This window comes from Cladosporium halotolerans, assembly GCF_011745625.1.
Source record: "Cladosporium halotolerans strain TM138-S3 chromosome Unknown Sca14, whole genome shotgun sequence".
Taxonomy (NCBI): domain Eukaryota; kingdom Fungi; phylum Ascomycota; class Dothideomycetes; order Cladosporiales; family Cladosporiaceae; genus Cladosporium; species Cladosporium halotolerans.
In genome coordinates this window covers 447124-471789 of record NW_027191465.1, presented here as the reverse complement: position 1 = coordinate 471789, position 24666 = coordinate 447124, and the positions used below count along the sequence as shown (strand labels likewise).

At 57.5% G+C, this 24666-nt stretch overlaps 3 protein-coding genes across 3 annotated transcripts; 2 read left to right on the top strand and 1 right to left on the bottom strand.

The window, feature by feature from the left end:
* Positions 1-102: 102 nt before the first annotated feature.
* WHR41_05316 (uncharacterized protein) lies at positions 103-1108 on the top strand (the record flags this gene model as incomplete). The annotated part of the gene is made up of 3 exons (XM_069373921.1): positions 103-187; positions 243-691; positions 749-1108. The coding sequence occupies 3 exons, from the start codon at positions 103-105 to the stop codon at positions 1025-1027; spliced, it is 813 nt and encodes a 270-aa protein (XP_069229594.1). The 3' UTR covers positions 1028-1108.
* On the bottom strand, positions 1050-6289 carry WHR41_05315 (uncharacterized protein). Its single transcript, XM_069373920.1, has 4 exons — positions 5930-6289; positions 5413-5869; positions 1793-5361; positions 1050-1732 (listed from the first exon to the last, which is right to left on the bottom strand). The coding sequence occupies exons 2-4, from the start codon at positions 5617-5619 to the stop codon at positions 1120-1122; spliced, it is 4389 nt and encodes a 1462-aa protein (XP_069229591.1). The 5' UTR covers positions 5620-5869; positions 5930-6289; the 3' UTR covers positions 1050-1119.
* An 886-nt stretch (positions 6290-7175) lies between these two features.
* On the top strand, positions 7176-24522 carry WHR41_05314 (uncharacterized protein; the record flags this gene model as incomplete). Its single annotated transcript, XM_069373919.1, has 5 exons — positions 7176-8036; positions 8323-9121; positions 9182-18532; positions 18592-18989; positions 19045-24522. 5 exons carry the CDS (start codon positions 7176-7178, stop codon positions 24520-24522), a joined length of 16887 nt encoding a protein of 5628 aa, XP_069229592.1.
* Between the last annotated feature and the right edge of the window lie 144 nt (positions 24523-24666).

The following is a 24666-nucleotide window of genomic DNA, read 5'->3' as shown; positions in this document are numbered from 1 at the left end:
TTCATCAAACATTTCCTTGTCCTTCGAATATCTGTGTCTGCAAAGATGGTATCCGCTCTGTCAAGTCTAGGCGTAGCGACTCTTTGCTTGTTAATTCCAACGATGCTTGCTTGCGTTTTCGTCTGCTACAAGCAGCGTAGATCTCCAGCACCAGCAGCTTGGTTCTTGTTGGTCCTCGTATGCTTGAGTTAGTTCAAATAGTGATGCTCACGACCTTCTGCCCATCGTTAATCGACCAACAGTCCGCATCGCAGGCGCAACCCTCTCCTCTCTAACCCCCAACCCCAACGTCGGCGTCGACGCCGCAACATTCGCCCTCCTGAGCGCCGGCGGCCTACCCTTACTCCTATTGATGGTCTTACTACTCAGCCAAATGTACCCTCCCACCTCTCGATCACCTCACCAAAATGACGCTAACCTCCCGTCCAGCGCCAAGACCGATTTTCCAAGCGACCAACGCGCCCACTACGCCATCGTCGTCCTGCGCCTGCTATCCCTGACGACCCTCGCGCTCACCATCGCGGGCGTCCGCATGCACGCGCAGAAAGACAGCCCCGATGTCGTGCGGATCGGCCAGCGACTCGCGGAAGCCGGGGCGATCGTCTCGCTCGCTCTGCTGGGGGCTAGCTTTTGTGGGGATGGTTTTCTCTGGTGCAGATATGGACCCGCCCTGGAGAGGAACAGTCGGAGGGTGCGAGTTTCGCGTATTTGTCTAGTGTCAATGTCCGCGCGCTAATCGGTGCTTCAGATCTTGGCTGCGAATGTCGTGGCGAGCGTCTTCTTGACTATTAGACTCGTTTACTTCTGCCTGGCGATTTTCACGGCGGAGAGGGTGGGCTCGCGATGGAATCCTATCTCGGGGTCTGTGGCTGCCTTGGTCTGCATGGTGTTGATCCCGGAGTTTGTCGTAGTGCTGATTTGCGTTTACGTTGGGCTTACGATTGATGGGTCAATGGGCAAAGACAATGACCAGAACTGCACGCGACGGACCAGCAGCAAGAGTGATGACGAGACGAGTCCGGCGTAGCACCCAGATCTCACCGGCAGCGTGTGCTGAGAAGACAATAACATTACTTTTTGTGATATAACTATAAATATGTAATCCAACCACCCCCGCTATCACGTCGACTCCGCCTGCAAAAACTTCCACAACCGCCCGAACTCCGTCTCCTCGCCCCTCGCCAACAACTCGTACGGATCGCCCCGCTCGACGATCTCGCCCCCGTCCAGCACCACGACCGTGTCGTGGTCCAGGATACTCTCCAGCCTGTGCGCGACGGTGATGATCGTCTGCCCGCCGAAGTTCTGCCTGATGACCTTCTGCATGACCTCGTCCGTGTGCTCGTCGACCGTGCTCGTCGCCTCGTCCAGCACGAGCACCTGGCTCGGGTTCAGCAGCGCGCGCGCCAAGCAGAACAGCTGCTTCTGGCCCTGCGAGAGGTGCAGCTCGGCGATGTCGAACTCGAGGTCGCCGGCGCCCTTTTCTTCAACGAGCTCTAGGAGGGAGACGGTCTCGAGCGCGTCGCAGATGGCGTCGGTGGAATGGATGCCGCGCGGGTCGATGTTGGCGCGCACGGAGCCCTGGATGAAGACGCCGTCTTGCGTGATGGAATTGATGCGCGAGCGGATGTCGTGGCGGGGGAGTGTGGAGATGTCGAGCCCATCGATGAGGATGCGGCCGGCGGAGAGATCGAGCATGCGGAAGAGGGTCATGGCGAGGGAGGATTTGCCGCTGGGAGGGGTGTTAGTGGCCATTCAGTGGATGTGACGAGGATTAATTAGTGTAGCTTACCTTCCTGTACGACCGCAGAGGCCGATCTTGGAGCCCGGCTGGATGTCCAGCGAGAGGTCCTTGATGGCCAGGTGCGTCTGCGAGTAGCCGGCGGAGATCCTGTCGAACTCGATCTTGCCCTGCTGCGGCCAGGTGGTCGGCAGGGTGTAGTTGCTGGCGACGGTCTGCTCCTCGCGCGGCGTCTTCTCCTGGTACTCCTTGATGCGGGCGATGGAGCCGATGTGCGTCTCGAGGTTCGTCCAGAACTGGATCAGCATCTTGATGCTCTGCGTGAAAAGGACGACGTTGTAGAGCGCCACGCCGATGTACGCGGTGTCGGTGCTATCCAGGCAGGCGACGAGGATCATCAGGATGACCGCGATGCCGGCGACCATCAGGTCGAGTGTAAGAGAGAGCCAGCGCTGGATCGCGTACATCATGTAGAAGGGTCGCTGGGAGTACTCGAGAAGTTCGAAGTTCTTCTCTTCCATGGGAGTCTGCCAGCCGAAAGCTCGGATGGAGGGGAGACCTTTAAGGGTGTCGGTGAAATGAGAGAACAGAGGAGCCTTGGCCTCGATGTCGAGGAGACGAAGCTGTCGTGACGTGCGGAGGTAGACTCTCTGAATGCAGTAGAGGAAAATGAAAAGGAAAGGGAAGGAAATGGCTGCGTAGCCTGCGGAGACACCGACGAGGATCAGCTGAGCCAGACAGAGGAAACCCGTCGCTACGACGTTGATGGCTGCGACAGGAAGATCCATGTCGATGAGCTGCAGGTCCTGACTAAAGCGATTAAGGATACTGCCGGTGTCCGTGACCGAAAGGAAAGACATTTTGGCGCCGAGAGTCGTCTGAAGAAGGATGCGGTGAAAGTTGGCACCGGAGATGGGCACCATAGTGACGATGAGCTGGTAGGAACCAGCAAGGAGAGCAATCATGGCAATAAAACCAAGCATTGCATAAATGCCCATGTAGTAGTTCTCTTGCCCGGCAGGATCAGATGAGGTCGCCCACCACTTGAGCCAGATACTCGGGAACGACAGACAGAAGACGAATCCAGCCATGGCGACAATGAAGATCATGGTGGCGGTCCAGCCGACGGATTTAACGTAGTAAAGGTACGTAGCTGTGTCTCCCTCCTGGCGAGACTTGTCGTGCTCCTTGACGGCTTCTTCCTTTTTCAACGGAATGTCGCGAACAGTAGGGATCACGGCAACGACAGGGTTATAGTTCCAGTCAGGGACATTCAAAGCGAAAGAAGCGACGTAGCCACCCTTCTTGTCGAGAGTCTCAAAGTCACCGTTCTCGGTAACGTGGCCTTCGGCATCAAGGACAATGATCTGATCAGCGTACGGAACGCGCTTGACCGAAGAGGACGCGACGATGACGGTTGTGCCAATTTCGCGGAGCAAGCCGTTGGTTCCAAGGAGGTTGTGGAAGATCTGGTTTTCGGTGGAAGCATCCAATCCACTGAAAGGGTCGTCCATCATGATGACAGACTTCCTGGAATAGATTGCTCGCGCGAGGGCGATACGCTGACTTTGACCTCCACTGAGCGCAGTGCCGCCGCTACCGATGATAGTGTCGTCGCCGGCGGAGATCTGTTCGAGATCCTTGTCAAGAGCGCATGCGCGCAGCACTGTTGTGTACCACTTCGCATCGTAGTCAAGCATTGCAGTGATACTGTCACGGATGCTGACGTTCATGTGCCACGGGGACTGGGAGCAATACGCCATAGAGTCGACGTGAGCGTTCAACGAGCCACCCATGCAAGGAACCTCGCCCAGGAAAGCTTGCAGCAGAGTCGACTTGCCAGACCCAGAGGGACCGATGAGCATGGTGAAAGTGCCGGGAGCGATGCTCGCGGAGACCTCCTTGAGGATTGGCTCTTTCTCGGTGTCCCAACCGAAGCTGGCTTTGTGCACGTTCAGTGCGTCGGAACCAGACAAAGTCAATTGGCTGTCTTCTGATCTTAGAGGCTTGGACTCAAGCTCGATGTCGTTGTATTCGGAGACACCGCTGACGGAGACTGCGGTGGCGCTGAGGTGACCCTTCTTGGCTTTCGGACCAGATGAGGAAGCAGCGCGAGTTGGCTGCACAACGTCCTTGTTCAAAAATTCCTCAATGCGGGCGAAGGATCCAGCGGACGCGGCAAACTGCATGAGAGCCATGACCAGGGTCAGCAACGGGTCCGTTCCAAGGGCAAAGATAGAGAGCGACGTGTAGATTTTGGAAGTAGAGATGGCGCCGTTCGAAAGGGCAACGAACGTGCCGATGGTCGCGATGGGAGAGAAGACGCGCGCTAGCCATGCGAAAGCCATGTTGACCACGAGGAGCTTTCTGAACATTGCAGAGTCGCGCATCTCATCCATTCGAAGGCTGTGCAGTGAGTTCATGAGGACGTTCTCAAGTCCCATCATCTTGATGCCCTTAAGTGAGCTTAGCATGCTTCCGGTTGAAGAGAGGCGCTTCTCAATCGCCTTCAGCCAGTTGGCTTGATGCTGTCCGATGCCGCCCATGGCGACGAGAGAAGCAAGGAGGGCGAAGACCATCACACCGACGTTCACTGCAACGGCGACGCCGAGCTCCTGTTGCAACATGAAGATGGCGAGGCCAATTTCGATGGGATTCGCAACCATGTCCGTGATCGTAGACCAGCCTTGGACGATACGTTCAACATCCGCACTCATAAGAGTGACGGAGTTAGCTGGGTCGGCATCTGTGAGCGACAACCCCGTCGCCTTGCGGTAAATCATCGACACGAGTCCTCCACGAAGCATAGTGATCGCTCGGTAAGCGCGGTGCTGGTGCTGACTCAGAGAGACAGCCATGCCTGTGTAGACGAGGAAGTAAGCACCGATGAGGGCATACCCGACGTTGTTGTTGTACTCTGTGGGCTCATTGCTTGAAACGGCAAGAGCGCGTTTGAGCAATACCGGCTGGGCGAACGTGAACCCAATCAGCGCGAGTCGCGCCGGCGCAGCGGAGAGAAGAGGCCACTTGAGTGTCGTGATAGCTGTGCCTAGGAGAGACGCCTTTCCTTTGGCTTTGTTTGCGTCCCATGTCTGAGAAAGCATGTGGTGACTGTTTCTGGCTTTCAGAGAGTTGTCTAGAACGGGCAGGTCGCCAACATCGAGGGTATTGGAGTAGCCACGAAGGAAGATCGGGTTGATCCACCAGAACAGGGCGCGATTGACCATGTCAGCCCTTGCTTCGGGGCTGGCATCATGGTAAGGAGATCCAGGGATCTGTTGTTTCGGCAAAGATTCGAACACAAACGCGAGAATCTTGACGACAAACACAAGAGTGTAGAGAATGGCAATGCGGTGGGACACCGCAGAGTAGTCCTGGCGAAGCCACAGCGTGCGAACGCAAGCGATGTCGCAAAGGATGGAGACAAAAAGATACAATTGGTGAAGGAGTGAAGGCCGAACAGAACGTGTGTGTTCAAAGAAAGAGACGAGTCCGAGAAAGAGGCAGCTGACGCCAGCGACTGCGTTTGCGGCGACGGATGCTTTGGTGCTAGTCGAGCCTGGAGTTGCCCAGATTCCAGCCAGGGCAAAATAGAAGACCGCGACGCAAGTCCAGCAGAACTGTGACCAAAGTCAGCGAGATACTAGAGAGAGGAAGCAGGCGAAACGCACAGCCTTGGGAGCCGCGATCCATGCTGATGCTGTTGTAACGGGTGACTTGAGTAAAGAAAGGAAGCGAACGGCAGCGATTAATACGGTCAACAACACCGGCAAGAGAATGAGGATCGATTCTTCGAAAAGCAGAGGGAAGTCGAAGCCGCCGCGGCACTCATGCGCGTACAGCTGCACGGTGTTGTCGATGCGGACGCAGTCGGCCATGGCTGGTATCACGCCTCGAGGACGGTCAAGAGGTGCGAGTTGTGGTGGGAGTGTTGCCGACCCCGTTCACCCCATCGATCGTCGAAGGTCCAGACTGGCGTAATGGAATGTAATCGCAACAGAGGGAGTGACGCGACGGAAGACACCAGCTTCGGCTCAAGCAGACGGCAACATCGCAACGGAGGCGAGAACCGACATGCCGGGTGAGGGCGAGCCACTGATCAACGTACTACCAAGGCCGGGGTGGCGGCTAAGAGACCGTGTCAGGGGATAGAGCTATTTGACATGAATAGTGGGACGTGTGATGTACACAAACCCCATTCTTCCGACGTAGGAGGCAGCGCTAGCTCCAACAATGCTCCTAGTGGGGCTGCTAAGCCGGGGTGGCACAGCAGTGACAAGCGGACGGTGCGGTTGGGGCGCGGGATGGCAAATTGGCATGCCTGCTATGCGGTGCACGGCGTGGGCGTGCGTGGTGGCATGGCGGAGGGTTGCGCAAGAAAACGCCCGAGCGTCCCAAGTGCCTGTCGATCGTGTGGGTCGTCCACGCGCGCACCGCCGCCGGGGGCGTTGAGCGCCAGATGAAATTTCCCGTCGAGATCGAGGTGTGAAACGTGAAGCGCCGATCAAGCTTCACGCGGCGGTTGTGAACGCTCGCCCGTGCGAGTCGCGGAGGCAAGGCGACGTTGCCACTGCAGCGCTCTGCTTGCACGCTGGCGCGCATGCTGGTCGCTGACATGTATGTCCACGGCACAAGGCCCGACGTCTGAACAAACTCGAGGTGGCACGCGGAAGCCGGGAACCGCCTTAGCGCCAGCAGGAGGTTCTGCTCTGCCGGTAGCGAGTCGGCGCCTCGCAGATCGATGCGCGCAGGGGCGGGCTCTAATCGCCCACATAGGAAAGTGTACAAGCGATTAACGACAGGGGTTCGGAGCACAGGCCGGTGGCAGCGTCCAGAATCGTCACACGTCAGCCCGAACTTGAGCCACTGCTACTGCTGCATGCGGCGTTGGCGCCGCCCTAACGCCTTCACCGTCGGCGGCCCGCCCGTGTTCCCGCGCTAGCGCCCCGCGGCCCGAGTCGCCTGCGCCCCAGCCGGGCGCCGCCCGCTCCTCGCCGGTAGCCATTATTCAGACCTCCAGAGCGACTACTGTAGCTTGGCGCAAGGACCGTCGTTTGCTGGCGGTGGAGCTCCTCAATACCTCCGTGCAGCGTAAGGATGGAGGCACGGGAGGCCACGCTGCAATTGGATGCTGGGCCCGGCAGCGCCGGGTGCGAGAGGGTGTGCCACCAGCGAAGGCGCGCGCGGTTCGAGCAATTTGAGAACTCGAGCACCCTTGCAGTCCATGGCAGATGCATCTCTTCGATCGGCGTTGATCTAGACGGAGCTCGCCCTTCCGACCTTCCTACGTCTTTCATACGACCTCGATCTCTTCGTCGCTCGTGAAAGCCCTCGTCTGCTTGTTCGCTCGTCCATGTATTCCCCATACCCTTAACGCCATTACTACACTATTATTAATTGCATACATTTGCATCCTAATCACGCAGCCGCCGACATGGAGCGATCAGTACAGTGCTGCTTACCTTCTTTCCCCAACACTGCTTCCAGCAGCACTACTCCCAGGACACCCGCATCCTTGCCCGTATCGTTGACCGAACATGATCTCGACCTCCTCAGAATTTCTTACCAAAGCACTGCTGCCATCGATGCCCTGCTCATCAAAGCCTGGGCAGTGGTGCTCCGATGCTACACTGGTTCCGACGAATTATGCTTCGGCTACCAGAGGGAGCACGCCGGTGACGACGCACACATTCAGAACCACATTGTGACACTGAGCATATCAGACGAAGACCAAGTCGTCGAGCTACGGAGCAGAGAGATCTCTGCCTCTCCGACCACCCAGCTCGATTTCGCCACATACAACACAGTCTTCCTCCGGCAATCCGAGAAGGAAGACATCGACTTCTCTACCGACTTCGCATCCGCAATCCCCGAAAACTGTCGCATCCGTTTCTGCATCGAGGACGTCTTCGGCGTCCCCGCACTCAACCTCGAATATTGGCGCGATGAGATGTCCACCGGACACGTCACCTGCATTGCTCAAGTGCTGAGCCAGATCATCAGCCAACTGCTCGCTTTCGACGACCGCCAAATCGGCGCGCTCGACTACTTCACCCCACAGGACAGCAGGCGCGTCGCGAAGTGGAACACTTCCATGCCGCCGACCCGCGACAGCTGCATCCACGAAATCGTCCAGAAACAATGCCGCAAGTGGCCCGTAAAGGAAGCCATTTGTGCGTGGGACGGTGTTTTCACATTCGGGGAACTCGACTCGATTACTTCTCGCATCGCGAGCTACTTACAAAGCCGGGGCGTTGGACCTGAGACAATGGTTCCGCTTTGCTTTGAGAAAACGGTTCGTCATGTCGATCTTCCAACGCTTATCCTCCGAAAGTTTGCAGGCACGAGGCGGCTCTTTTGCGAGCTATTGAAACGGTTTTGAAAGAAAGAGATTTCAAGAAATTCATCAAATGAGGACTTCTGACTATTGTTTCTCTCATTTATGGGGAAGAGCAGGGTGCTACCCTCCGCTCTACACCTTCAAGATCAATTCTCGACTTGGAGAGCCTTTGTCCTGCAAACTTTCGAATAGGCAGCGGATACCCATCAACGGAGCCTCCCGAGCTAACTTTCTATCTCAGAAATGGTACACTATCGCAGTCTATTCCGTGCTGAAAGCGGGCGGCGCGTTCGTCCCCTTAGACCCTTCGCACCCAGAATCGCGTCTCCGCTCCCTCATTGAGAAGGTCGGAGCCAAAATTGTGCTTTCTTCATCAGCGCAACAATCGAAGGTTGCACTCGCGACAGAACAACCTGTAATTGCTATCGATGATGACCTGCTGGCGAAGTGCTTTTCCTCGACGCTCAAAAACGAGGTCACGCCCGGCAATGCCGCCTACATCATCTTCACTTCCGGCTCGACCGGAGAGCCCAAAGGAACAGTCGTGGAACACCGAGCCTTCGCCTCCAGCTGTTCCGCTCACACAGATGCTTTGCGGTTGACGCCAGAATGTCGCGTTCTGCAGTTCGCCGCGCACACGTTCGACGCCAGTCTGGTTGACATCCTCAGCTTGCTCATGAACGGCGGAACCGTGTGCATCCCCAGCGAAGAATCTCGCGTCAACGACCTCGCTGGCGCCATCAACAGCTTGAACGTCAATTACCTCGGACTGACGCCGTCGGTGATCGAGTTTTTGACTCCTGTTATGGTTCCCAACGTGCACACGGTCACTCTGGCTGGCGAAGCTATGTCAGTCAACCAAAGGGACACCTGGTGTCACCTCAACCTCGTGAACGGCTTTGGGCCTACGGAAACGAGCATCACTTCGGCTGGTAATCCCAACGTGACGCGCGAGACGGACGTCAAAGACATCGGCCTTCCAGTCGGAGGCAAGTGTTGGATTGTGTCCGCAGACGACCACCACAAAATGATGCCCGTCGGTAAGCGGCTCCAGCCTCTAATCAATCTCATTCGGACCCCCCACTAACACCTCCCTGCAGGCGCCGTCGGCGAAATGCTCGTCGAAGGCCCCTCGCTCGCCCGCGGCTACCTGCACAACCCGGACAAGACCGCCGAAGCCTTCATCTACGCCCCCAACTGGGCGACCGACAGCAACGAGGCCGGCGAGAAGCGCCGCTTCTACAAGAGTGGCGACTTGGTAAGGTACAACTCCTCTCTGGGAACACTGACCTACATCGGCAGGAAAGACACGCAGGTCAAGCTGCACGGCCAGCGCGTCGAGCTCGGCGAGATCGAGAGCCGCCTGACGGCCGACGTCGACGTGCAGCTTGCGCTCGTGCATGTGCCGCGCGCCGGCTATGCGAAGGGAAAGCTCGTGACGATTTTCTGCTTCGCGGGCGCGAACCACACCGAGGCGCGCGAGCTGGTGCTGGAGACGGAGTCGGAACAGAGGGTTGTGGGGCTGCGGCAGCGGATTGGCGCCGTGCTGCCGACGTACATGGTTCCTGGCGTCTGGCTGGGCGTGGAGTCTATGCCGCTGCTCACGTCTGGCAAGCTTGATCGCAAGAAAGCTGCGAAGTGGCTGGAGGAGATGGAGGAGGACCCGCAGTTCGAAGTCGAGGGCGACGGGCCGCTCGACGAGTCCCAGTACACGCCTGCCAACGAGACCGAGAGGCTCCTGGCGGAGGCATGGAGTCGCGTCCTGAACATCCCAGTCCACCGCCTGAAGTTGACGGAGAACTTCCTGAAACTCGGCGGCGACTCTTTGACTGCCATGACGTGCACGAGTTTGTGCAAGAAGGCCGGTCTTGGGTTGACCGTGCAAGATATCCTGCGCCGTCACTCCATTAGGGATCTGGCTCTGCACACGTCGGCGATCCAATCCCCGACGTTCTACGAAGAGAAGATCGAGGAGAAGTTCGATCTCTCGCCCATCCAGTACCTGCACTCGCTCGTTCGCGCCGAGCACGAGGGATACTTCAACCAGAGCATCCAGACTCGCGTCCACGAAACGATCAGTGAGGCCCAGCTCCGCACAGCCATTGAAGCCCTGGTCACTCGCCACAGCATGCTCCGCGCGCGTTTCTCGCATGAGGGACCTGAGCGCAAGATGCAGCAGCGCATTACTCAGGACGTCGATAACTCTTACCGCTTGAACCACCAGGACGTTGAGAGTGAAGGTGAGGTCGAAGGCATCATTTCCACCAGCCAGCAGTCGATCGACTGCTTTGTTGGACCTCTGCTTTCTGTCGATCTGATTAATGTCCCCGGTCAGAGCCAGATTCTTTCTCTGGTTGGCCACCATCTCGTCGTCGACATCGTTTCGTTCCGCCTCATCCTTGAAGACTTGGAAGAACTCATCCAAGAGCCTACCAAGTCTTCGACCGCCTCGATGCCCTTCCAAATGTGGTCCGCCAAGCAGACGGAGCAAGCGGAGCTGGACGAGGAGGTTAAGAACGAGCTCGAAGTCGCGCCGCCGCACAACTTCAACTTCTGGGGCGTCGACGAATCGATCAGCTATGGAGAAGTCGAGATCTCCGCTTTCGAAGTCAGCCAGGAGAGCACATCGCTTCTCCTGACGGGCTGCCACGAGAGCCTGCACACCGAAACCGTCGATCTGCTCCTGGCGTGTATGCTCCATTCTTTCGCGCAGGCATTCCCTGGCGGTCCCGTGCCCGTGATCAACAACGAGGGTCATGGACGCGAGCCGTGGGATCCCTCGATCGACATTTCGCGCACAGTCGGCTGGTTCACGACCCTATACCCCATCTGGGTGCCAGGACTGTCTGCCGACCAGGACCTGCTGCAGACCGTCGCGCACGTGAAGGACTCTCGCCGCCGCGCGTCTGATAATGGCCGTGCTTTCTTTGCGCACCGTACACTCTCAGCTGCTGGCCGCAATAAGTTCCCTCACCCGGTTCCTATGGAGATGTCGTTTAACTACTTGGGCCAGAATAGAGACCTGCAGAACCAGAAGGGCCTATTCCAGCTTGCAGACACCATGGTTGGCGAGACTCGTGAGGGCGGTGGTGCCGCTGATTTTGGTCGCGACACCCCTCGCTTTGCGCTCTTCGAGATCTCTGCTGCCGTTATTGAGGGCCAGCTGCGCTTCAACTTCTCCTACGGAAGGTCTATCAAGCACAAAGACCAGGTGCAGGTGTGGCTGAAACACTGTCAAGCCCTCCTCGAGCAGCTTCCTCACCAGCTCCTCGCGGCTCCTCCCACCAAGACCGTCAGCGATTTCCCGATGCTCAAGATGAGCAGCGATCAGCTGGAGCAGATCGAGTCCGGTATCATGCCCAGGTACGGGATCACGTCTCTGCACGCCGTCGAGGATATGTACCCCTGTACGCGCATGCAGCAGGGTATTCTTCTCAGCCGGTGCCGGAACCCTCTGCTCTACGCCGTGCACACCACTTTCGAGGTTCGCGGTCTGGGCTCTGAGAAGAACACTGTCTTCCGCATTCTTGCTGCCTGGTCTAAGCTCATCGCGCACCACTCGATGCTCCGAACAATCTTTGTTGACAGGCTCACGCCGTCTACGCCCTTTGGACAGGTTGTGCTGAAGGACATCGGATATCTGCAGCCTGCTCTTCTGACATGCGAGGATGAGGAACAAGTCATGGCCACTTTCGCCAGCCGCGACATCGTGCCTTACCACGACTCTCACCGCTTCTCCGTCTGCACTGCTACGAAGTCTGGAGCCGTTTTCTGCAGACTGGAAATGAACCACGCTGCTATGGATGGCGCCTCGATCTCCATCCTCTTGAACGACCTCAGGGAAGCTTGTGCGGAGAAGTTCGTCGACGGACCCAAGCCGGAGTTCAAGGAGTTCGCGAAGCACCTCCAGAAGCAGTCGTCCGCGGAAGCGATGGACTTCTGGACCTCCTATCTCGACAACACCCGCCCCTGCCACATCCCTCTCAACCCCAAGGGCAACAGTCTGACCAACAGAACTTCGATCCACACCTCGCGCGTCGAGTTCAGCGACTTCGACCGTCTCCACCGCTTCTGCGAGACTGCCGGCATTACCCAGTCGACTGTCTTCAACGTCGCCTGGGGTCTCCTTCTTTCCTTCCTGACCCAGTCTGACGACGTATGCTTCGCCTACACGACTTCGCTTCGCGATGCCCCGGTCGAAGGAGTTGACGCCATGATCGGCCCAGTCATGAACCTGAACGTCTGCCGCATCAAGCTCCCCAGCGCGGACGCCAACGCCACTCTCTTCGATGTCCTTCAGCAGACGCAGAACGATTTCACTCAGTCGCTGCCGCATCGCGCGTGTTCGTTGATCGACGTGCTTCATCAGATGAAGATGGCCAATGTCTCGCTGTTCAACAGCGGCGTTTCTTACAGGAAGCTCCCACCGCAGCAGGATGCCAGCGATCACCAGTCAGTGGAGTTCGTCCAGAAGGGCTACATTCATGATCCGGCCGAGACTGCTGTCTATGTCAACGTCGAGGCCTCTGATTCTTCCGCCACCATCGAGCTGAACCACTGGACCGAATGCCTCTCCAACTCCCAGGCAGACCTCATCGCCAAGCTGTACGTGGAGAAGATTGAGGACGTCATCCGTGACTCCGAGCACCAGCAGATTGTCTCTCGCTTGCGCCAGATGGGCGACGAGGAGAAGTCGTTCTTCGAAGACCAAGACACCACGCCGTGGGTGAACGACGTCGCTGGCGTCGAACCCTGCCTCCTGCCGACGATCAGCGATCCTGAGCCTGCGACCGAAGAGACCGAAGTCCACTCGTTCGTCCACTTGGCCGTGCAGCAGCCCGCGAAGCTCTTGCAGTTCTGCAAGGAGAACGACTTCGACGCCGCGCTGGTCTACCAGTTTGTCTGGGCGATCGTGCTTCGTCTCTACTCCGGCGTTCCTGAGACGTGCTTCGGCGTTCTGGACAGGTCGCGCGAGAATCACCGCCTGGAGAACCGCAAGGTGAACACTGATGACACCACACCGATTCTGCAGGCGCTGCAGCAGTTGAAGATCGATTCGGCCAACCGCTCCAAGGCATGGATCTCGGCCACGAAAGCCATGCAGCCCGAGGCCACAGAGGACATCCCCTTTAACACTGTCGTCTGCGCTCAATCAGGAGAAGAGGCCTCCAGCACAGCCACTATCAACCGCCTCTTGTCCGGCGGCAGCTTCAGCGCCATCCTGCTGAACCCTGGCCCGCTCACTCGCCGTTCTGCGCATGTCAAGCTGCACTACTCCAAGAACCTCGCGAGGGACTACGTCGAGTCGATCACTGACTGCTTCCTGCACGTTCTCACCCAACTCCCGATGAAGGCGCTTCAGTCGATCGGAGACTTGGACTTCGTCGACGACAAGGCTTGCCGCCAGTACCTGCAGTGGAGCGCGCCAGTCCCGCAGACTGATGAGCGCTGTGCACACACGATTATCGAAGAGCGCGCTCTTCAACACCCGTCAGCGCCTGCAGTCAGCGCCTGGGATGGTAGCCTTGACTACTCGGAGCTTCTGGCGCTCACCACGAAATTTTCTCAGAAGCTGCGCATGCTCGGCGTTGGTCCCAATGTATTCGTTGCTTGCCTGTTCGACAAGTCCATGTGGGCCGTTGTCGCTCAGCTGTCTGTCATGCAAGCCGGAGGCGCGTTCGTCTCCCTCGACCCTACGCATGGCGAAGAGCGCCTGCAGACCCTCGTTCGTCAGCTGAATGCACCTCTCGTACTCTGCTCGGCTGCTCATCTTGACATTGCGTCCCGCATTTCCGACGTGGCTATCGCCGTTGAGAACGAAGACATCGAGAATGCGCCGGAGCCTCTCGCTCACACAGTCGTCGACACCCTGCCCACCGACCCTGCGTACGCCGTTTTCACTTCCGGTACAACAGGCACCCCCAAGGCAACCGTCGTCGAGCACACTGCTCTCACCGTCTCTGCCGCGAACTGGGCCCACCTTGGCTTCAACGACAACGCGCGTGTCTTCCAATTCTCGGCATTTACGTTCGACGTCTCCGTCATGGACGTCTTTTTCACCCTCCTTAACGGCGCCTGCATCTGCATGCCTAGCGAGAGCGACCGCATGAACGACGTCGCGGGCGCGATCAACCGGTCTGGTGCGACGCTCATGTCGTGTGTGCCCACCCTCTTCGCTACCATCAACCCGGCTTCGGTCCCTACTCTTCAGTACCTCATCTCTGGAGGCGAGAAGATGTCGGCCGCTTTCATCGAGCAATGGAAGAGCCGCCATCTCGTCAACGCCTTTGGCCCGTCGGAGACCACAGTTATCGCTACCGTCAGCCTGAAGTCCGACGGAAAGGGCAACCTCGTCAACACCGACGGCACCGACATCGGTTTCCCGCAATGCGGACGCGCGTGGATCACCGACCCGGAGAACGTCGACAAGCTCATGCCCCGTGGCGCCGTCGGCGAGCTCGTGATGGAAGGCCCCAACGTCGGCCGCGGATACCTCAACAACGACGAGAAGACCAAGCACTCCTTCATCCGCGATCCCGCGTGGTCGCGCGACGTACGCCTGCATCCCATCTTCCGCCAGGACCCGACGCCGGAGCGCCAGCGCATGTACCGCACTGGTGACCTGGCGAGGTTCAGCCCGACTGGGTCGTTGACTTTCTTGACGAGGAACGACACTCAGGTCAAGCTCAAGGGCCAGCGTGTGGAGCTGGAGGAGATCGAGCACCACAGTTCTGTCTTGGCCAATGCTGATGTGCTTGTCGATATCGTCAAGCCGAAGGAAAACACGATGGCCGCTGGTCTGGCTGCTTTCTTCGTCAGCCCTGTTGAGTCTGGCGAGGCTGCGGACGGAGTACTCCTGCCCATGACACCAGCAAGATCTGCCCTCGTCGAGAGCCTCCGTGAGGGTCTGCCACACCATCTCCCGCTCTACATGGTGCCGACGTTCTTCTACCCCGTCCGCTACCTCCCCCGTACCACCTCTGCCAAGTTGGACCGTCGCGGACTCCAGACCATGGCGGCTTCTCTGACGAAAGAACAAATGAGACCTTACGCAAGCACTGCCAGCGCGACCACCGACGCCCCAAAGACCGGTCTCGAACCCCAGATGAGAGAGTTGTGGGAGACCGTCATGCGACTTACGCCTGGCTCTGTGACCGACAGCGACACCTTCTTCGCTCTCGGTGGCGACTCCTTCGCAGCAATGAACCTCGTGAGCGCTGCTCAGGCTAGTGGCCTCTCGCTCACTGTGGCCGATATTTTCACACATCCTGGTTTGGCCGAGATGTGTGCGGCTTGCAAGAGGAACAACCCGCTGCAAACCATCAAGCCCGCCACCATTGAGCCGTTCTCGCTCATCCCCGCCGACGCTCCTCGCGAGGAGGTCCTGGCCGATGCTTCTGAGGTTTGCGGCGTCGAAGTCGAAGCGATCGAGGACGTCTACCCTTGCAGCCCGGTCCAGGCTGGCCTCATCACATCTTCGACCAGCAAGCCCGGAGCCTACGTCGTTCGCTCGATCTACCGCCTCGCGCCCCAGATCGATCTTGCGAAGTTCAAGGCCGCTTGGCAGAAGACTGTCAATGACCTTCCGATTCTGAGGACTCGCATTGTCCACACGGCTGATGCTGGGTTCTGCCAGGTTGTCCTTCGTGAGGCACCCATTGCGTGGAAGTATCAGAAGACGGTGCCGAAGCACTCTGACAGCGTGCCTGCGCTGCCCTCGACCGAGGGTGATGTGCTCACTGACTACGCTATCGTTGAAGACGGCTCCGAGCGCTTCTTTGCTTGGTCGCTGCACCATGCTGCCTACGACGGCTTTAGCATTGGTCTGATGTTGCAGCACTGTCAAGAACACTACATGGATCTCGCTGCGCCAGAGCACCAGCCCACGCCGTACAGCTTCTTCATCGACTACTTGAGCAAGAGCGACAACACCGCTTCAGACGAGTTCTGGAAGTCCTACCTCGCGGATTTCAAGACGCCCGCTTTCCCTCGTGTCAAGGATACCTCCCGCCAGATCGCTGCGGGATCTCGCCAGTACAACAACATGGAGATCTCCAACATCTCCAACACCGATGTCACGCTCCCTGTCATGATCCGTGGCGCTTGGGCTCTTACCATAGCCGAACAATCCGAGTCGACTGACGTCTGCTTCGGAGAGACTCTGATGGCTCGCAACATTGCCCTGCGCGGTGTCACGAACATGGCTGGACCTGTCCTCACGACCGTCCCCACGCGCGTCCAAGTCGACAAGCAAACCTCGATCACCTCCTACCTGCAGAAGATTCAACAGCAGACGATCGATGTCATTCCTCACCAGCACGCAGGCGTTCAGCGTATCCGCCGCCTTGCAACGAGCACGTCGGCTGCCTGCGAGTTCCAGAACCTGCTGGTTGTCCAGGCCGACGACCAGCCGTTGGAGAAGTCCATGTGGGAGTTCAACGACGTTCAGGCTGGTGAGGAGTTCTTCACTCACCCCTTGGTGGTTGAGTGCAAGGTTGCTGGATCGCAGATCAAGACCACTGCTCATCATGACGACCACGTAATCGCAGCCAGCCAAGTCAATGGTCTGATTGCTCGCTTCAACTTCATCTTGAAGCAACTCGTTGAGCTTCCCAAGAGCTCCGATCTCGTCGTGGGCAACATCGACCTTGTCAGCCCAGCAGACAAGCAGCAGATTCTGGAGTGGAACACTGATCGCATTGACCCGATCGAGAAGACCATTCAAGACCTCGTTTACGAGCAGTGCGCCTCTCAGCCAGACGCAGATGCAATCTGCGCCTGGGACGGGAACCTCTCCTACCGCGAGATGTGCGATCACGCAGCGGTCTTCGCCCACTACCTCATCTCTCTCGGCCTCAAAAAGGAGATGTTTGTCCCTGTCTGTATGGACAAGTCGGCCTACATGGTCGTTGCAATTTTGGGTGTGCTCGCCGCTGGCGGCGCATACGTGCCGCTTGACCCGGCTCACCCAGCGAGCAGGCACGAGGAGATCATCGCCGACGTTGGAGCCGAGTTCGTCATTTGTCTGCCCAAGTATAGCCAGAGGTACTCCAGGAAGGTCGGAACGGTTCTCGCCATCGATCGCAGCGTGTTCGACTCCATGAAGTCTCCCAGCAAGCGCCCGCTCAACCGCTCCAGCAGCACCAACATGGCTTACGCGCTCTTCACTTCTGGCAGCACTGGCAAACCCAAGGGTATTGTCACCGAGCATGCCTCTTTTGTCACGAGTGTTAGCGCTTTCGCCCCGGTCATTCACCTTGGTCGCGGCACTCGCGCGTTCCACTTCGCTTCGTTGACTTTCGATGCCGCCGTCATGGAAATTTGGGGAACGCTCATCTTCGGTGGATGCGTCTGCATCCCTAGCGAGGAAGACAGACTGAACGATGTCGCTGGAGCCATGAACGCTATGGGCATTCACTGGACTTTCTGCACGCCTTCGGTCGCTTCCATCATCGAGCCGACAAGCGTGCCATCCCTCAAGACCTTGGTCTGCGGTGGCGAGATGATCTCTGCAGAGGTTATCAACAAGTGGACGCCTCATGTAGAGGTCATTAACGGCTACGGGCCCACTGAGACCGCAGTTTTCGCGACCTTGGCCAAGATCTCGCCGAAGAGCGAGCCCGCCTGCATTGGTCATGGTATCAAGTCCACCTCTACGTGGGTCGTTGACCCCGATGACCACGACCGCTTGATGCCCGTTGGCTCGGTGGGTGAACTGGCGCTCTCAGGCCGTCCTCTCGCTCGCGAGTACCTCAACAACCCTGCAAAGACCAACGCCGAGTTCATCGAGAACCCCCGTTGGGCTAGCTCCTTCCCTACCACGAGTGCCAGCCGCATCTACAAGACCGGCGACCTGGTCCGCTACTATCCGAACGGCGCCATCGAGTGTCTGGGCCGCAAAGACCACCAGGTCAAACTGCATGGCCAGAGAATGGAGCTCGGCGAGATCGAGTCCCGCCTGAGCCAAATGGACAGCATCCGCCACGCGATTGTCCTCCTCCCCAAGACCGGCCTGATCAAGAAGCGCCTCGTCGCCATCCTCGCCGTCAACGCCGGTGACAAGTCCCTGAAGTCCGCCGGCGACTGCCAGCTCGTCGAGCCCTCCGTCATGCACGCCGCCAAGCTGCCGGAAGTCCAGGCCTCGCTCGAGAAGCAACTGCCAATCTACATGGTTCCCCAGGCCTGGGTCGTCATGCAGTCGCTGCCTATGCTGGTCTCGGGCAAGATTGACCGCAAGCAGATCACGTCTTGGATCGAGAACGTCGACAAGCCGAACTACGAGCGCATCATGAAGGACTACGACGATATTAAGCGCGGCAAGGTGCCTGCTCCTGAGACGAAGGAGAAGGCTGGCGGCGCGACTGCTGTTGATATCCTGAGGGATGTCTGCGCTCAGGTGCTGAACGTTGAGCCGTCGAGTATGGAGTCAGATCGCTCTTTCCTCAGCTTGGGTAAGATTCTGAGATTCAGCCATTCAGCGTCCTTGCAAGCTAACATGTCTTTCTTCTAGGTGGCGATAGTATCACCGGCATGGCCGTGGTGTCCAAGGCCCGCAAGCAAGGCCTCAACGTCCGTCTGCAAGACATCATCCAGACGGACTCGATCGAAGAGCTCGCGAAGCGATCCACTCTCGCCGAGACGTCGAAGAAGCAGCCTACTGGACGCTCTAGGGCTGTCTCTGGCGCAAGCTTCTCGCTTTCTCCTATCCAGGACTTGTACTTCCAGCACGCGGTCAACGGACACAAGGGCACCAGCCGATTCAACCAGAGCATTACTGTGCGTCTGGCAAGGAAGATCGATAGCTCTAAGGTCGTGGAGGCTCTGAAGACGATTGTCCTGCGACATGGGATGTTGAGGGCGAGGTTTTCGAAAGATGCTGATGGAACTTGGAAGCAGCGAACTACGAGGGTAAGTCCCCAGCGGCAAATTGTCACCAAGCGATTAGTGCTAACCAAGCGCTTAGGACATTGATTCATCGTACGCCTTCAACGTCCATGAGACGAGCGATCGTGAACAGATCAAGTTGAAGATGGGAGAGTCGCAGCGCGCACCCGATCCCGAGAAGGGTCCGATCGTCGTTGCCGACATGTTCGATGCGCCTGGAACCGACCAGGTTCTGTTTCTGGTGGCCAACCATTTGTGCATTGACATGGTTTCTTGGCGCGTTGTGCTCCAAGAACTTGAAGAGTACCTCCACACCGGTACCATCGCCTCCGAGATCCCGCTCTCCTTCCAGGCCTGGTGCGGCTCTCAATCGCCAGGCGAGAAGGAGAGCCCGACCGTGCAGATCCCCGACGGCCTCCCCAACGCCGATTACTGGGGAGTAGGTGGCTTCGAGAACACTTATGGTCAAGTCAAGACTCAAGGATTCTCCGTCGACGAGAAGACCACCGCCTCCTTGCTCGACGGCGTACAATCGTCTGCCCAGATCGAGCCCTTGGACCTGCTTCTTGCAGTCGCATTCCAGTCCTTCACCCAGGTCTTCCCCAACCTCGCTGATCCGACCATCTGGAACGAGAGTCACGGTCGTCAATCAGCGACTCAAGACGTGTCAGAATCGGTGGGCTGGTTCACAGCCGTCAAAGCCCTCCAGATCAAACGCTCCTCTGACATCATGGAAACAATCAAGCAGGTGAAGGAGCTGAGGAAAGACTCCAAGAACATGAACGATTTTTCGCGCCGCACTGGATTGTTCGAGATCTTGTTCAACTACCTTGGCAAGCTCCAGCAACTGGAGCGATCGGATTCCTTGTTCCAACATTACGCCGACGTCTTCGCTGAAGGCGAGATGACGGACTACGGCGATATGGGATCCAGAACCGCCCGCTTTGCTCTCTTTGAGCTATCCGCCATCGTCATCAAAGACAAGCTGAGGATTGCCTTCACGTTCAACAAGAATCTGAAGAATCAAGACAAGATCGCCGAATGGATCTCCAGCTTTGAAGCTACTCTCCGCGCCGCACTTCCGAAGTTCAAGGAGATGGCCAGCGAGATTACTCCTGCTTCTTACCCTCTACTCCCGGTGTCTTCGAAGGAGCTGAAGCAGCTCGTTGAGAGAACTCTGCCACGCATGGGTGTGAAGAGTATAGCCGACGTCGAGAACATTTACCCGGTTGCACCTGTGCAGGAGGGTATCCTGCTAAGTCAGCTCCGCGATCCGTCCAACTACATGTTCCACGCCATCTTCAAGATCAACGAGAATAAATCTGGAGCCGCAGTTGACACGAAGCTGCTCGCAACGGCTTGGCAAAAGGTCGTCGACCGTCACCCGATTCTCAGGACCATCTTCGTCGAGAGCAACTACAAGAACGGAACATTCGACCAGGTCGTACTGAAGAAGGTCAATGCAATGCCAACAACAATCGCCTGCAATGATTGTTCCGCCGCTTCCAAGCAACTCGCTACCGTCCGCCTTTCCGACATCAACAAGCAGAGGTCGCCGCAGATTCCTCACCACGTCACTATCTGCCGTGTTATCTCGACTGGCGGAGTTGAAATGAAGATGGAACTCAATCATGCTTTGATCGACGGTGCATCTCTTTCCATCATCCTGCGCGACTTTTCCGCCGCCTATGGCGACTCGCTCACCCCGTCTACCCCTGGCCCCGACTACGCGCAGTTTGTCCAGTATCTCAAGAACCGCTCGGACATGACTGGCCTCGAATATTGGGCCAGGCACTTGCGCAATGTCCAGGCTTGCCACATTCCAACCGCGCAAAATCTCACCAAGACTCGCCGTCTGAACTCCCTCAAGGTCGCTTTCCACCGTTTCGACGAACTCCAGGCGCTTTGCAGGAGAGACTCGGTCACCTTCGCCACTCTCGCTCTTTCAACATGGGCAACTGTCCTCAGCGCCCTCACTGGACAAGATGATGTTTGCTTCGGTTACCTTTCCGCTGGCCGTGACGTTCCTGTGACTGATATTCAGGACGCCGTCGGTGTATTCATCAACATGCTTTGCTGCCGCGTCAAGCTTTCCTCACGCCAGGACTACGGCAGCCTGTTCCGCCAGGTGCAGAACGATTTCTTGGAAGGCCTGCCGCACCAAGCAACCTCTTTGGCAGAGATCCAGAACTACCTCGGCATGGACGGTCAGATGCTGTTCAACTCTACGCTCTCTATTCAGAACCAAATTCCTTCGGACGCTTCCCAGGCTGAGACTCTGTCTTTCTCGGCTAAGGAGGTTCACGATCCAAGCGAGTACCCAATGACTGTCAATGTCATCACAGCGAAGGATAACGAGGGTATCATGCTGAGATATTGGTCCGACAAGATCTCCGATAGCAGAGCACACGCTATCGCTGCCGCAATCTCTCAGACATTCGAGAACGCTCTCCAGGATGAGAAGGAATCTGGTATCATCACCCCCGGCGTCCCGACTCCGATTCCAGGAACGCCAATGTTGGTGCCGGACATGATGTCTGCTCCTTCTACGCCGCAACTGAGAGGCGTCCTCACCCCGCCACCAAGCGTGGACATGCTCGATCACAAGTCTTTGCACAGCCTCATCGATGAACGCGTCCACGCCGTTGTCAGCCAGATGATGGGCAACGCTGGTAACTCAAAGTCTGCAATGCAGCCGTCGCTTCTCACGCCCCAGAGACAGATGCAGCCTACGATCATGACCCCTCCGAGAAGCGAAGAAAACTTGCCGAACTCTCTCGCGGGTCTTGCCATTCACACTGAGCCTCCTAAGGCCGTTGAACCCGCAGACAAGGATGTATCCTCCGTTTACGAGCCCAACCTCCGCAACATCTGGGCGAACATCTTAGAGGTTGACGCGGATACCATCAAGCGTGACGACAGCTTCTTCCGTCTCGGTGGTGACAGCATCAAAGCCATGAAGCTGGCCAGCGCCGCGCGCGAGCAAGAAATGGCTCTTCGCGTGTCAGACATCTTCAAGTGCCCTGTCTTTGAGGAGATGCTTCGTATCATCACTGCCAACTCTGATGTGCCTAAAGCAGCACCTGTCGTTGCTCCTCCAGTCAGCAAGCCGACCATCGTGACGCCCGAAGAGAAGCCAACTGCGCAGCTGAAGCAATATGAACGCCCACGTGCTCGCTCTGTCTATGAGACAGTTCAACTCGATAGCGAATTCCTCCAGCGCAGCATCTGCCCGCAGATCGGCACCTTCAAGGGCGCCGTCGCGGATGTCCTTCCGGTGACCGACTTCCAGGCGTTCTCACTCACCGCGCAGGAGTTCAAGTCCAGGTGGATGCTCAATTACTTCTTCTTCGAAGGCCACGGTCCTCTGGATATCCGTCGTCTGCGCGAGGCTTGCAAGCGTGTTCTCGACTCTTTCGACATCCTCCGATCCGTGTTTGTTTGCGCCGAGGGTCAGTTCTACCAGGTTGTGCTCAAGAAGATGAAGGTCGACCTCGCCGTCCACGACACTGAGATGGATCTTGACGCCTTTGTCGCTAGCCTTCAGCAAAAAGACCGCGACCACCCACCGAAGCATGGCGAGCCATTTGTCAAATTCGCCGTCGCTCGTAAGGCGGGCACCAACCTGCACCGCATCTTGATCCGCATGTCTCACGCCCAGTACGACGGCGTGTGCCTCTGGAAGCTCCTTGATGCTGTCAAGCAGGGCTACGAGGGCGGAACGCTTCCCAAGACTTCCTCCTTCTCCAGCCACATGCGCCTCATGTCCAGCAGCGTTACTCCGGACCATTACGAGCATTTCACCAATCTGCTCAGGGGATCCAAGATGCCCGAGATCATTCGCCGCAACGGACCCAACACCTACTGCCATGTTGGTTCCGCAACCAACGTAGCCAAGACCATCGACATCTCCATGGGTAGCAAGGGCAGTATCACCATCGCCACTGTTGTTCAAGCTGCTTGGGCCATGACTTTGGCCAAGATTTCTGCTCAGCCTGACGTCGTCTTTGGCCTTACCATCAACGGCCGCAATGCATCTGTGCCTGGTATTGAGACCGCGGTCGGCCCTTGTGTCAACATGATCCCCGTGCGCGTCGCATTTGGTGAGAATTGGAACGGACTTGACCTTCTCCGTTACATCCAGGACCAATCGGTTGCCAACATGCCTTACGAGAACCTTGGTTTCCGCGAGATCATTCAACGCTGCACGGACTGGCCGAACTGGACCTACTTTACCACATCCGTGTTCCACCAGAATGTTCACTATGAGGGTGACATCACGCTGGACGAGGAAGCTTACAGGATCGGTGGCGCCGGTGTGGTCGACAACCTGTCAGATCTTACCTTTGTCTCTACGCCTCTGGCCCAAGAGGGCAAGTACCACCTGTCGCTCCACTACTCCGACAAGGGACCGATCGATTTGCCATTCGCGACGCGTGTTCTCAACATGGCTATTGAGGCTATCTCAAGCTTGACGACCAGCTCCAACGCTACCCTGCCCTCGCCTACCACCCTGACCTCATTGCCGGCTCAACAAATCGAAGAACTGGCCCGCCCCTCGGACGGCGACTTCCTCGGAGAGCGTCTCAAGGGCATCAAGATTGACAGCCTCCTCATCCACTCTCCTGCTTTGACACATGCATGGAGCCAGTGCCTTGAATCCCAGAAACAGAAGGACGACGGTTCCGCTGACAGCGACGGATTCGAACTTCATTCCACTTTCTTCGAGCTCGGCGGCGATCTCCTAGATCTCGGCAAGGTTGTGTACATGCTACACCAAGACGAATACAACGTGAGCCTCGAGGATCTCCTCGAGCACCCTACCTTCCTTGGCCAGTTGGCCGTGCTCGCTTTGAACAACGAACAAGCAATGGACGATGAAATGGAGACTGAGGCCGAGGATAACGGCAACAAGAGGTCGTCCCGCATCTCATCTCGTGGCGTTAGACGCCACTCCAGGCGCCAGTCTCGACACAACAGACGTACCTCTGCAGGCGCCGACGACAGTGCCCCTCCCATGCCTGGTCCGGCCGAACAACAGCTGCTACGCGATGAGCTTAAGAAACAAGGCAACAGTGAGACACCACTTGCATCCAAGCGCTCTTCCCGCCGCTGGTCTCGCCTATCATTCTCTAGGCGCAGCTCAGTAGGCAACAACGAAAGACCTCCCATGCCCGGCCCCAAAGAGAACCAGATGCTGCAGGAAGAACTCAACAAACGCGCCAATGCCAACGGTAACGTCGCAGCAGGCGTCGCCGAGACTCCGATCGCTTCCAAGCGCTCCTCCAGACGCTGGTCTCGATTCTCTCGCCGCGGTTCGACGACCGAGCCCGACACCGCCCTTCCTCCGATGCCGGCTCCCCTTGACAACCAAGCCCTTCAGGAGAAGCTTCACAAACACGCGCTTGCGCAGCGCTCGAACATGAATTCACCCTCTGGCTCCGAGCCTATTTCGGCCACGACTAAGGAGAGCTCGAAGACCGACAAGTCCGGCTCTCGTGGACTCTGGAAGGCCATTGGCCGCAGTAAGACCAAGAAGAGCGCCCAGCTTGAGTAGACTCTTGGCTCTTTTACTCTCTTTTGAGATCATGATTTCCTTTACTGTTTTGAAATGCATGGTGAACACACCATCCACCTGGCTCTAAGCCATGTTTCCTTTTCATGTCTCTGTCATTCTTTATCATAGAATTCGCCATGTACA

Excerpts from the sequence above, each read along its gene's own strand:
- WHR41_05315 (XM_069373920.1), bottom strand. The coding sequence starts at position 5,619 with ATGGCCGACTGCGTCCGCATCGACAACACCGTGCAGCTGTACGCGCAT. Across the intron at positions 5,362-5,412 it reads GGATCGCGGCTCCCAAGGCT|TTCTGCTGGACTTGCGTCGC; the intron begins GTGCGTTTCGCC and ends CTTTGGTCACAG. Across the intron at positions 1,733-1,792 it reads CTCTGCGGTCGTACAGGAAG|CGGCAAATCCTCCCTCGCCA; the intron begins GTAAGCTACACT and ends CACCCCTCCCAG.